Source organism: Drosophila novamexicana, unplaced genomic scaffold, assembly GCF_003285875.2.
Source record: "Drosophila novamexicana strain 15010-1031.04,08,12 unplaced genomic scaffold, DnovRS2.1 tig00001959-arrow-arrow-pilon, whole genome shotgun sequence".
Taxonomy (NCBI): domain Eukaryota; kingdom Metazoa; phylum Arthropoda; class Insecta; order Diptera; family Drosophilidae; genus Drosophila; species Drosophila novamexicana.
In genome coordinates, this window is record NW_020824914.1 from 35728 (window position 1) to 48658 (window position 12931).

Sequence of the window (12931 nt, forward strand, 5' to 3'; positions counted from 1 at the left end):
TATGTAGGGGCAACTTTCAATTTCAATTTCAATTTCGTTTGCAATTTCTCGCTTTTGTTTGATTTTAGTGTTTTTGCAAAGTTTTCGTTTTTCCTTTGCGGGTTTTGGCTTTCATCTAAGCATTTTGTAAGCTAAGCTGGACACACACACAAGCACACACACACACAGATACACACACAGATGGCAGCTAAGCGTAACGCATGAAAATGAGCGCCAAAATGTACAGCACAAAATATTGAACAACAAAATTACACACACACACATAGGAAAGAGCGCTCGAGATACTTTTGTATCTTTTTTTTTTTTGCAAGCAGTCAGCCGAAACTGTGCACCACAATTATTATGTTTTATGTTAGGGCATATACCCTGTACATAGAGAGCACAATGCGGACAAAAGACACACAAGACTTTGTGCACTAGCTGCGGCCGGGCGACAGGTTCAGTTTGAGATACATTTCGTGGGCCGCCGCACTCGGGTCACACAGATGGGCCACACAAATTTGTTGGCTAAAGCAATGCATTTACATTTGGCCGTTGCAGTTGCAGTTATCCGTTTCCAGTGGCAATTGCAGCAACAACAAAAAAAAAACAAAAAGATACACACGCCGAACGTTGGCAAATAGTAGTAAAAACAACCGAAAACAAATTGAAAACAAAAAATAAAAATAAAATATATATATGAACGCGATAAGCAATTAGCCGAGCGCGGGTTTTGCCCTCGAACGCTGCGAACCGAACTTGTTGACTCTGCGCCGCTTACTAAACAACAACTGCCCCAGTCTGATACTCGGCCCGATACTCAGTATCTCAGTATCCAGTACCCCCGCGACCCGTCCCGCTGCCAATCGGACGGCTGCAAGTACGAACTTTCTAAACGCGACGCTCGTCGCTCATCGCCAGCTTGCTCGCTCGTCGGCCCGCTCATCAGACTTGACTTTTCTTTTGGCAACAGGTGGGCCAAAACTGAGTCGTTGTCGCATGCAGCTGGTGCGTTTCTCCGCTTAGCCAGTGCACGCACCAGCGTGCAGCGAAGCAGAGCTTTAAAGCTGTTGCGCACGCGCTTCGATCAAAGCTCAACGCGCTGTCATTTTAAACATCAACTTGTACCAAGCTGATTAATGTACATGTGCAGCTTTCATAAATGTGTACCTGGAACTTTTGTAAATGTAAATGATGGATATTTGTTGGCTCAAAACGTAGCCATTACAAAATGCTTGTGAAAAGGTACAATTTTCATAAATGTGTACCTAGAACTATTTGAAATTAATTAATCAATCAGACAATACTAAAAGATGTACCAAATTCTAGAATGAAAGAGTTTAATTTTTATAAATGCAAAACTGGATATTATATGAACACATGTTTATTACCAAATAATACCAGAAATTGTACCAAAGTAGAAAATGACAAAATGCGACTTTTTTATATATAAATAAAAGTGAAGAAAATCTCAAAACCGCATAAAAAAATGTTGTACCAGAAAATGTACTAAAGTCTATGATAATTATAATTTTTTCCTTATGTTGATTATTGCAACACATAAAATTTTGTATTATTTTTTTTTTTTTATCTTTGAAGAACATTTCGAAAAACTGCACAATTTAAATATGCCTACAAAATGTTTTTAAAATTCAAAGACTATATATTTAGAATATTCAAGCCAAATTTGATTGAAAACTCAAAAATCCTATGCACGTATTGCGTAAATAAAGTGTTCCTTATTGTACCTCTGTACATCGTGGCAACTGTCTTGCTGACAAAGCGGATGCCTCTGTTGGTCCTTCTTTATGAGAATCGCATAGAAAGGCGACAGTTAACAGTAAAGATAAGAGTAAGAAAACGTAAGGAAGAGAGAAAGAGTGCGAACTACTCAGACATAGGCAAAGACAGTTTGTAGTTATATTTAGGCATAAAATGCATCCTGTGCCCGCTCTCAACATGCAGCTAAAACAATTTGACTCCAATTGAACAACAAAACATTCAAAGTCCTTTATTAGCTTGTTTTTGTTTTTTGTTTCTCGTGCGTGTGCATGTGTGTGTTAAGCAAAATCATTTAAATTTAATACATTTGTTACATTGGCATTAAACTGGAAGCGACAAATTTCAATTGAAAAACAAACAAAAAAAATACTTAAACAGCCCGAAACAATGCGGGCCGATATATATGTTATTTGTGGCATTGTTTTCGTTTCGTTATTCTAATATATTTATTCATAAATTTATTTCAGCTGCCAAACAATGATTTCAGTACGTGCACATACATATGTATATATATATTTAAATATCGTATCGAGTGAGATAGTAAGACAAAAGATAGAGAGAGGGAGAGTGAGAGTGAGAGAGAGAGAGATTGTTGCAAGAGAATTTAAATGCAGTTTGGAAATGTTTGCGTTAAGGCTATAGAACAAAGTACATTATACGTTTTGTTATTAGGCCATAAAAAAAACTAAGTTCATCACGATATATGTGAAACCGTACACACATACATATACAACATATATACTCATAGTTAAGCCTGAAACCAACATATTTGTTGGCTTTTATCTATATTTTATCTGCTGTCATTGTTGTCAAAATGTTGCTTAACTAATTTGCAACTTGCTAAGAAATACAGAAGGCAAACATTTGCTTGTTGTTTGTTATTGCTGTGCTAGAAACTGGCGTGGAATTATATGATATACTATTCCTAATATACATAAAGTGATTAATGCTTATCGTGTTGATTGAATTTCAGTAAATCGTTGAACATCTCGAATATACTTGTTAAGTCTGCTACATTCGTTGGCTCTAGGTACAATAAAGTTAATATTTAATTACGAATTTATATAAGTTGGCATACACTTATGCATATGTTTGTTTAATTGTTTGTTTGTTTCTTTAACGTTATATTGTGATTTGCTAAAGCTTTTTGTCGTTGTCGCAGAATTGTTGCTCTGTTGCTTTTGACTTGTTAACATTTGCGTTTCGAACTATTCATAAGTTTAATATACACATATTTGACACTTTCCATTATATACCATATGTAAGCATATATGCACGTATATATATATATTTACGTTATACAGTAGCGTGTGATTTATATATATATATATATTTATATAAAGTTTAAAGCTTCTTGTATGAAATGCCGCACAGCGCATTTGTTTATGTTTATCTATTTTCTCATCATCATTTCAATTATTTTCGTTTTGTTATTTTCACATGTATCTTAATTAACATACGCAGGGGGTAGGGGGGGGAGGGCATGAAATACACGTAAAATTTAAATAGACTAAACTGTTACGCTTGTCAATACAGTTCACCTATGCTTACACACTAAGTATTTAATTATATATTGCAATATACAATTAGTTAAAAAAAAAACCTTTAAAAATTTTATAGAACATTTTGTGATGCATTTCATAATTGTTCTGTTGTTGGCACTAATGTTTCGAGCGACGAAAATTTACACAAAAAAAAAAAAAAACAAACAAATTATAAAAATAATTAATTTAAAATGATTTTGTATATGTATATTTGAACTAAGTGCAACAGATATTGCTTTCTCAGCATCATGTTCATCTTGTTGTTGCCTGTCTAACAGATGTTATTGTTATTGTTGGGGTTGTTGTTGTTATTATTGTAGTTGGGAATCGTCTGCTCATTTGTCGCTTGTAGAGCTACAGGTGTTTCAGAAATGGCCGCCGTTGGAGTGCTCGCTTTAGGTGCGAAGTAAACCTCATAGTTGTAATATCAAAGCTCGTCGCTAGTGACTGGATGCTCCTGAACGTACTCCTTGGGAAAGTATCCGACCTGTGTATGAGCAAGCATTATAAATATAGCAATCTAGCTTTGATCTACAAATGGAGCTACACACCGTATCACCAATCTTGCCGCGCCACCAGCCTTTGCTGTCGCCATCCTTGCCAATCACAAGCACCTGAGAATTGGTGCGCAGTTGCAGCTGATTGCTGCCAGCCTTCGGATCGAAGTCGTACAGCGCGGTGGCAATGACCTCGCGGAAGGGCCATTGCAACGACTGATTGAGTCTGTTAACAGAAAGATTATGTGGTCAGTAACTGCACAACGGCGAGGCTGTTTTTTTTAGGTCCATCACTTACCCGGCAAAGTTTTCACCCAGATCGTTGCGCTCATAATACGAAACAAGCTCAACGATGGTCTTGAAATGGCGGCGCGAGGATAAACAATAGAGCATGGATTCGCCATCGTTTTCCTGATTGATTTTCATATGCTTAATCACATGATCATCGGTTCTGCATGAAAACAGAAAGAGAGATAGAAAGAGAGAGAGAGAGAGAGAAACGATTTAGATAGTTTCAATTGTTTGGTTTCTGTGGGATTGCACTCACTTCAAACTGAGCGCGTACATGGTCTCGTGGGGCGAGGAGGCACCTTGGGGACGTACACGTAGCAGATAGGTGCCAATGCGGCGATTTTCCAGTCGATTGGCCGCCGTTTCCCGATCCATATTGCCCACAAACCAGTTGAACTCTGACAACTGGCGGTCGCACACTGGCGGCGGTATGCTGATCGGATTCTGTTTGCAACGGCCCGTGGAGGAGATGCAGCCCCTGTGCACACTTATCTGGCACACCTTGCAGCGATAGCCCTGGTGTATGCGGCCCTTAAGAAACTTGGAGCAATGCCGGCAAGTTGTGGGCGCATCAAAGGTGTAGATTTCCATTTTGTGATCCGTATTGCGACAGCCAGGTGGATCGAGGCTTTCCCTGCAAAACAGTTAAAAGTTTAACAAAGTTCATGGCATCGAAGCTTCACAAGACACTTACATGGCTTCGGTGAGCGCCTTGCGCCATTTGTCGCGTTCATGCTCCGACTTCAAGTAAAGTGTGAATGCCGTCTTGGCGGATTTACGTGCCAACAGCAGCTGATATCTGAAGCGCGTATCCCGGCCGAGCGTGCGACGCGAGTGGCTCTGTTCCACGCGATAGTCGGCGAGGTTGTGCGAGTCGCGATATGTGTACTGCATGTCGCCGGTTTTAATGTGCAGCGGCTTGACCAATATTAGAATTTTGTCGAAGACAAACGCATAGCGCATCTTGGTCTTCTGATCTTCGTGGGCCTTGATGTGCAGATCGCCGTCGAGCAGCAGGCGGCCGTATTGCAGCAGATCGTTGCCGTTTTGCGGCAAATTCAAATCAAATATGCTGTCCTTGACCTTTTGTATGATGACAAGATGATCGGAATCGCGCTTAACCTCGTTAATATACTGCGACACATCGATCATCGCATCCTTGGCCCGTTCCAGCGAGCGGTAGTCCTCGTGCAATGGCGACGTCTCCTTCACCAACTTGTCCAGCAGCAGATGGTACTTGAGTATGCGCTGCATGGGCACCGACAGTATATCCCGCAGCTGCAGCTTGCCCACGTTGTATTCGCGTTCGCATTTCTGGACCAGCTGGTCTATGATTTGGTTTTTCTTGCACACATCGGCTAGGTAATCAATGGCGTTCAGCAGGCAGGAGCAGTATTCGCCGTAGATGAGGAATGGCTCGCGAAACTCAAGGAATACCTGACCCATCTTAAGCTTTGTGCTGGGCACCAGCGATTCGCGTAGCTTCTCTAAAAACTTGGTGTGAATGTCAGCTAGTTCCTGGAAATGCATAAAACAAAAAGTTAGCTATGTGTGTAGGTGTTGTATAAGAGGTGTGTATCCCAGCTTCCGTGCTCACCCGTATGCGGGGAAAAATGAGTCGCAGTTCATCCTGATTGAGATGTCGCTCCAGAGGTAGCATAAACTTGACCTTGAGTGCATTGAGCACGTCCAGATAATTGGATTCCGTATCGATGAGTTCGCGTATGACATAGTCCCGCTGCTCAAAGCTGGTCGCCGATGTGGTCTACATTAACAGGAAGAGATGTGCAGCAGTTAGTCGATCTGAGCTGAGCTTAGGCAGCAGCCTCGTCACAGAGTCATGCAACTAAGCATAGCTTAACATTGTTTGGCAGGCTTTAAGAAATGTACAAAGTTTAACCAAATTACTACCTGGCCTTTACTCGTTCTGTGCAGTGCGCACAAATCTTGATAGACCTCCTCTTCTTTTGTGTTGGTGTGATCATATACGGTTCCATTGCATGCAATATTGTCGGTGGTACTAAATGAAAAACAAAAACAAAAGTAAAATAAATCAAAGCAAAAAACAAATACCGAAAGCAAGACTGTAAAAATATAAGATTACAAACTTTTTTTTTTTAATTTAAATTAAAATAATTTGGCGCGCAAGACTATAAACTGTCTTAAAACTTGTGTTTATCGATATGTCGATAGGCAAAGATTGTGCCTCATCATTCAACAGACGACTAACACGCCAGCATTGCCAATAACAGAAGCCTGTTAACTTAACATACAGCTAACAGAACCAGGGCAGGCGGGCAACAGCAGCAGCAGCAGAGCTAACAGCAGCAGCCAAGCATCCAATTTCCATTCATTTTTTTTTTGTTCGTTAATTTCGCTGTGCACGTGCGTTGAAAGCATTTTCAGCCGCAAACTGCGCAATGGATCATCACACATATGCAAAAAGTGGCTCCAAAAAGTGTAAGTAATGCGCATGCATTTGCTCAGCAAGATATGGAGGCTGTCACTCGAAATTTGCAGGGTCTGTGGAGGAGAAGCGTCTGCTTGTCACAAAACGCATCGAAGCTGAAGATTTATTCGCCAAATACTCGTCCAAGCAAGCGGAGCCATGGAAGTAAGTGCATTTGGTTTTTTTCTCATATCAAATATATGTATATATATGGAGTGCGTGGCTGTTGCCTGTGTGTTGCAGAAAGTTCAAGGACATGGCCAAAATTGGCGACTACAGCGAACGGGCGCTGCGCAAACAGTGGCTGAACATGGTCCAGCGCTATCGCGTCCAGAAGTCCAATATGCAGGCGACGCCGCTCAACAAGCAATGCATAGATGTGCTCAACGAGGAATGGGAGTTCTTTGGGGAGATACACGCGTACATGAACCAAAAGACCACCGACCTGCACTCGTATGCGCTCAAGGAGCCCAACGTCCAGGAGCACGCGCACATCAACAATGTGGCCATTCGTGGCGTTGTCAATGATCACAACTTTGGTGCAGCGATAGCGGCGCCAAACAGCGCTCGCAAACAGATACGTAGCCAGTTGCAGTCGGTTGAGGCTGCGGTCGATGTGGAGCTCGATTATGCACTTGCTATGCCAGATGAGCAGCAGCAGCAGCAGCACGAGGAGCTGGACAAGAGCTGTGATGCAATCCTAATTGGCAAGCAAGTGCGACAGCTGTCAAATAGGCGCTACGGCGAGGGCTCTCCATCGGACATATACACTGACTCGGATTCAGAGGAGAGCTCGCAGCCCTCCGATCCGGTAGCCGTTGAGGTGTCCGACTTATCGGAGGCGGAGTCTATTTTGGGCTCGCCCTTGCCAGCGAAATCAGCCTCGGATATATGCGAGACAACCGCTGTGGAGCAGTTAACCGCTAACTACGAGTCTGCATCAGGATCAGTGCCGCTCGACGATGGCGAGCGAGCCAAGTCGTCAAGCTGGTCAGGATCAGCAACGCTGACGGCCAGGCCGTTGTCGTCAAACAGAAAGCGCAAGGCGTTGACCGAAAGGGAAAAATATTACAGACATCGCCGCCGCTACGAGCATCGCATGGAGCTGCGTCTCGGCGGCCTATGCAAAGTGGCCGGCCAGCTGTTGGAGCAGCTGGTGCCCGGCGCGAATGTGACGCCGCTGCTGATGAACATCTTCAACACCGTTGACTACAACTGCAACAGCAGCTGTGACGACGACGATGACACCGATGAGGATGACATTGGCCAGCCATGAGGCGGCTGATTCGGGAGTTTGGATGGAAGCTTAAGATGCTGAACATCATGTTCCTCTAAAAATGAATCATATATTGCTTTATTTACACGCACACACACACACACACACTATATATATATATATATATATATATATATATACACACACACACACACACGATCCTGGCTGTTATTTCCGTAAGGCGAACACACACAACACAAGACACAGGCACGACAGGTAAAAGCATGAACTGTATTTAAAGAAAAGACTTGAAAAGCATGAAACGCTATAAGCTCTAGATAGTTCAAAATATGATCTCCCTAAGATCATAAAGAATTATTGTAGATACTCGCTTATTGTTATTGAAAGGCAAATAAAAAATAACACACACGAACATACTATAAAAAAAAAGAAGTTATATATATATATATATATATATATATATATGTTATATATGTAATTATTGGCAACGGATTGAAAAAAGCAGAAAGCAAAAGGCAATGTGTGGAAAGTTGAGGGATTAAAATTTTGACTATTACAATGTTACACCCACATTAACAAATGCTATTCTATTGTTTACATGTATAATATGCTATATATTCTTGATCAGACGATTCGCTCAGTTTAAAAGTAGCTTGTAATTGGAAAATGTCTGATCACTAAAAATTATATTTTGTTTAAATCGCAAAAATTATAGTTTTTGAAGCAACAAGCAAACTTTTAAAGAACAGCACTGGCTTCTAAAGCCTATTACATTATCAACAAGTTTATAATCTAGAATGTAATTTGAACCTGAATTCCTGACTTTAGTCTCCCGCATGATCGAGTCGTGCGCTAGGCCCATGAAATATGATATGTATTAGGGCTTCAACTTGTTCTATATAAGGCTACTTCATGGTGCCTACCCGTAAAAAAAACCTAATATTATACATATACATATATATCTGTCTAATTAAAAATGTGTTGAAAATATAAACAACATTCGGTTTGAAAAAGGCGTCTTTTCTGAAGAACATCTTCAGCAATGGGGAAACACAAGACTTGGCCTGAGTTTACAGTAGACACGTAGAATATTAAAATATAGAACTTAAAGTCCCAACATGCTAAGTTCGAGTTAATTATTGATCTGGACAGAATCATATGGTGCTTAAAGCCCTAACACTGGTTCTGGATCTGATCTGGAGCTGTCAGTCAAGTGGGGTTATAAAATATATAACATTCAGTTAGGGAAATTATGGGGGAACTTTGGGGTTTCCTTTGCAATTTCAAATCGGAGAACTGGCAATTTAATCAAATAGCATAGCCAGGTGCATAGATAATGCAGATAGGAACGTATTATGAAAACATGCTTGGTTTGGAGATACCCATTTGGTTGAGCTGTTATCTGAAGAGCTGGCTAACAAAAGGCCCCCAAAAAGTTTGGATCGATATCAATTTAGCGGTAGCTTGTCTGCATGTCTGCATCGCCGGCATGAATCAGTAGTTCGTGTCTGGCATATATCTGCGCTATAATACATATAAGCCCGAAACTAATGGCATTTGCGAATTTGTCAGTTTTGTCAGACAACGGTTACGATTAAAAAGTAAAAAAATAAAAAAACAAATAAAAAATGTTGCCATTTCCGTTTGTCCAATTGGCATTGCATTTTATGGTATGTGGGCGACGCGCACTTCAGGTGTCTGTTCGGAGTGCGGAGCTTACAACGGGAATAAAGAAAGAGTGGGCTGGCGGTAGGGTGGAAGGTAAAGAGAGTGAGAGAGAGAAAGAGATAACGTAACAGAAAGCAAATACAAAGAAAGAATGCACACACATAATCCGACATAGAAACGCATGAGTTGCAGTGCAGGTGGTTGGTGGTGCGATAGCATGTTGTAGGTGAGAGATGTGAGGCGGGGAAGAGGGTTGCGTGTACGTGTGTGTGTGGATTAAGTATAGCCAGTAGTGATAGCTGTGAGAGTGGTGCTGGGCAGCTGTGAAGCAGTTAGCCAGTTGCAGCATACATACATACGAGTAGAGTCAAGGTTGCAAGTACAAACAAGCGGTTGGCTGTTCGGATTGTGGTTTGGTGGTGTTTGGTTTTACAGAGAACGAGTATATGGAGTTTGAAGGCAGCACACCTCTGGTTTGACCTTTGACTGGAACGTTACGTAGCAGAGATCCTCGTAGACCTTCTCGTCGTCTTCGCTGTAGATGTCGTTGATGTACGCGTACTCGTGCTCCGTGGACATCAGCACCGAGGATCGGTAGTTGTAGACGGCAGCAGCGGCTCGCTGCAACCGTTGGCTCTCGCTGACAAATAGCGATGATGATGAGGAGCTGCTGGACGCATGATGTTGCTTCTCGATGGCAGCTGTTGCCGCTGACGCTGCCGCGGCTGCTGCTGCGGATGTGCTCGCCTTGGGCGCATCCATTTGTGGTGTGGGCGTGACACAGTCAAAGCCATCGTTGCCGGCCACGCTCAGGTTAAGGTCTAGGGAGAGAGAGCGCAGCTGCCCCTGGACGGATTGATTGACGTCAACGATGCCACCAGCGGCATCATTGTCGATCGTTGTATCACACATGTTTGACAGCGAATCCTCGATATAGTCGTCAATGTCCTCGGTGCCATTCTCTATGGTTATATCGCTATTCTCATCCTCCACCGAGAGCGAACCGCTCTGCGAGGTGCGCTCGTAGTAATCCGAAGATGAAGACCCGGTTGCATCGATGCTTCCAGTTGCCTTCAATTCATTGCTGCCGGTTGAGGGTATGTGCAGGCGTGGTTGGGTGCGGGGGGCATTGTGACACACACACAAACACACACACACACACACGCAGACACACACACAGAGCGGACGTATAGCCAAGAAATGGGAGTGTTAGGCGACAATATGGTGAACATTTTTGGGGCAGCAAAAAGACAATGTATTGCAGGGGGAATGAGAAGGAGACAGTTCGGAACAGACAGCCGGAAAAGAAAAATAGGGAGAGAGAGAGAGCGGGAAAGAGAGAGAGATAGAGAGAGCGGGAGAGAGAGAGAGAGAAACAGCGTTAGATAAAGCTTGGATATGGATATTTGTTGATTTTGTTACTGTTGTTGTTTTTGATGTTGGTGTTGATGTTGGTGTTGGTGTTGATGTTGTTGTTGTTGTTGCTGTTGCTGATAAGCAGGCAGACAAGGGCTTAAGCGGGTCTCGGGTATGTGGGTTGGCATCGGGACACTGTCGGCCACGCGAGCGCATAATGAGACAGCGCCCGAGCAAACATCTCAAACAGGAAATGCAAACAGAACATTTCAATTGGATTGGCTAAAGAATGGGGCAGGAGGCAGGGTTAGGGGCGGGTTGGAAAGTCGGGGAAAGCACGCACTAAAGATTACACGCAATGCTCACGCTTCTGGCAAACTATAAACGTATAAACACTTACGTGGAATGCAGATCCTTATAGATGGCCTCATCCGAATGGGAACGCTCGCTGGGCGACAGCTGCAGATTGAAGCCGCTGCAAAATCACAAAAACACAATTTGTTTAGCGCTAATTGGCACCTTTGCATATGGCACGCCAATGGGGGTGTGTGATAGCAGATTGCGAGCCATGAGCTCATCCAATTTGACCCCAAAGCCATCAACTAACTAACTGCATCACACGCCCCATTGCAGTCGGAGAGTATAGCTGTGGCACTTACAGCAGCTCCGGATGCATTTGCTGCACCTTGCGACACTGCGACAGCTTGGAGAGGGTGATGAGCACGCGATGGAAGTTGGTTAGATCGTATAGCATGGTGGGCTCAAACAGGTCCGCATCACGTATATTGAAATGATTGTGGCACACGTCTAGAAACAGCTTGATGTTCTTGCAGCATAGAAACTGAAAGCGAGACACGGCACATTATAACGTTTGCTTCGTTAGCTCTGGGCAGGGCTCACCTGGGCCATTTGGGGCTTGCGATTGAACTCGCGCGCGTCCATGCTGCTGGGATCCAGGTGTATGACCAGATTGCAGAGCAGCACACCGTCGCGCAGTGTCATGGCCAGTATGCGTATCTCGGCGTCGGGCAGTGCGGCCTTGTGGTCGGCGGGTATAACCTTGCAGCGGACCAGCCAGGCAACGCATTCGCGCCACAAATCACCGTTAACCGCTGCCGCTGCTGCGGCTGCGGCCGCCGCGGAGGCCGAGGTTATCGCAGCTGCAGCTGCAGCACCGCTGCCAAAGCTGTTGGAGGACATATTTTTATTTTGTTTTCCGGGGCACTGCAGATCCGGGTCTGTGGGGCGTGTGTCCGTGTATGCGTGCGTGTATAGCTACTGCTATTGCTGCTGTTCGCCTTTTGGTAAAGGCTGGGGCGGATTGGGTAACGGTGACGGTAATGGTAACGGTGGCGGGGCGTCGTTTGGGGCGGGCGGCGCGCGCATAAATTTGGTTTTCTTTATTCTGTTTTCAGTTCCGTTTAATGAAAACAATTGAAATTCATCAGTTGGCCGTTGCGCGTTGCCGTCAACAGATACACAGCGACAACAACAACAACAAAAACATTAAGGCAATATAGCGACAACACCGACAACACCGACAACAACGACAACGACGGCGACAGCAACAGCAACGGGAAATCGCACTAGAAACAACAATTATTTAGGGCGAACGCCAGCGGTCGGACGCTCGTTTGATTTATTCTCTATATTCAATTGATATTTGCTATTCCACACTTAATAGATTGCACGGAGGCGCTTACACACACACACGCACGCACATGCACGCACACACACGCGCTCAGCCACACGTATACGCGCACACAGCTGAAGAGGATGCGTATTCGACTGTTAGCATCGATAGGCGTTCGCAGTTATCGATATATTTAGATATTTGCTGCGCTTACAGTTGCATCAAATAAACTCTCTTGGTAAAGTTGCACCTCCTAATGCATTAAACAATAAAAGAAATTTACGCTTTTAATAAAATAAAATCATTTCGTTAATAGCTTAACAAACAAGACTGTTAGCCAGCACATCCGCTGTTAAGCCCGATGACACCGTTTAGCTCAAAATGGTTCTGCAATGCGCTAAAATATCGATTACATTATATCGATTAAATGTAAGAGCTGTGCACATGGCCGCATTTCCGATTTTCGCGCTTTGTTTAAACTTTAATTCATAATGA

General features: G+C 43.4%; 2 protein-coding genes across 4 annotated transcripts; one reads left to right on the forward strand and one right to left on the reverse strand.

Annotated features, from left to right (window-relative positions):
- Positions 1–3081: 3081 nt before the first annotated feature.
- LOC115768701 (protein vav) lies at positions 3082–12556 on the reverse strand. 3 transcript variants are annotated; one of them, XM_030713390.1, is made up of 11 exons: positions 11704–12556; positions 11463–11644; positions 11204–11278; positions 9914–10531; positions 6005–6113; positions 5691–5858; positions 4788–5611; positions 4350–4727; positions 4101–4253; positions 3857–4028; positions 3082–3792 (listed from the first exon to the last, which is right to left on the reverse strand). In XM_030713390.1, exons 1-11 carry the CDS (start codon positions 12001–12003, stop codon positions 3733–3735), a joined length of 3039 nt encoding a protein of 1012 aa, XP_030569250.1. In that variant the 5' UTR covers positions 12004–12556; the 3' UTR covers positions 3082–3732. The 3 variants fall into 3 exon arrangements, with proteins under 3 accessions (XP_030569250.1, XP_030569248.1, XP_030569249.1); XM_030713388.1 differs by lacking the exon at positions 6005–6113 and having other exon boundaries at positions 9916–10531; XM_030713389.1 differs by lacking the exon at positions 9914–10531 and having other exon boundaries at positions 3085–3792; positions 11704–12551.
- Positions 6425–7955, forward strand: LOC115768702. The gene is made up of 3 exons (XM_030713391.1): positions 6425–6553; positions 6614–6707; positions 6786–7955. The coding sequence occupies exons 1-3, from the start codon at positions 6514–6516 to the stop codon at positions 7816–7818; spliced, it is 1167 nt and encodes a 388-aa protein (XP_030569251.1). The 5' UTR covers positions 6425–6513; the 3' UTR covers positions 7819–7955.
- Positions 12557–12931: the final 375 nt, after the last annotated feature.

Coding starts and splice junctions, on each gene's coding strand:
- LOC115768702 (XM_030713391.1), top strand. CDS start 6,514: ATGGATCATCACACATATGCAAAAAGTGGCTCCAAAAAGT. Junction 6,554..6,613: donor AAAAAGTGGCTCCAAAAAGT/GTAAGTAATGCG, acceptor CGAAATTTGCAG/GGTCTGTGGAGGAGAAGCGT. Junction 6,708..6,785: donor AAGCAAGCGGAGCCATGGAA/GTAAGTGCATTT, acceptor TGTGTGTTGCAG/AAAGTTCAAGGACATGGCCA.
- LOC115768701 (XM_030713390.1), bottom strand. CDS start 12,003: ATGTCCTCCAACAGCTTTGGCAGCGGTGCTGCAGCTGCAGCTGCGATA. Junction 5,612..5,690: donor TCATTTTTCCCCGCATACGG/GTGAGCACGGAA, acceptor ATGCATTTCCAG/GAACTAGCTGACATTCACAC. Junction 4,029..4,100: donor CTGGGTGAAAACTTTGCCGG/GTAAGTGATGGA, acceptor TTCTGTTAACAG/ACTCAATCAGTCGTTGCAAT.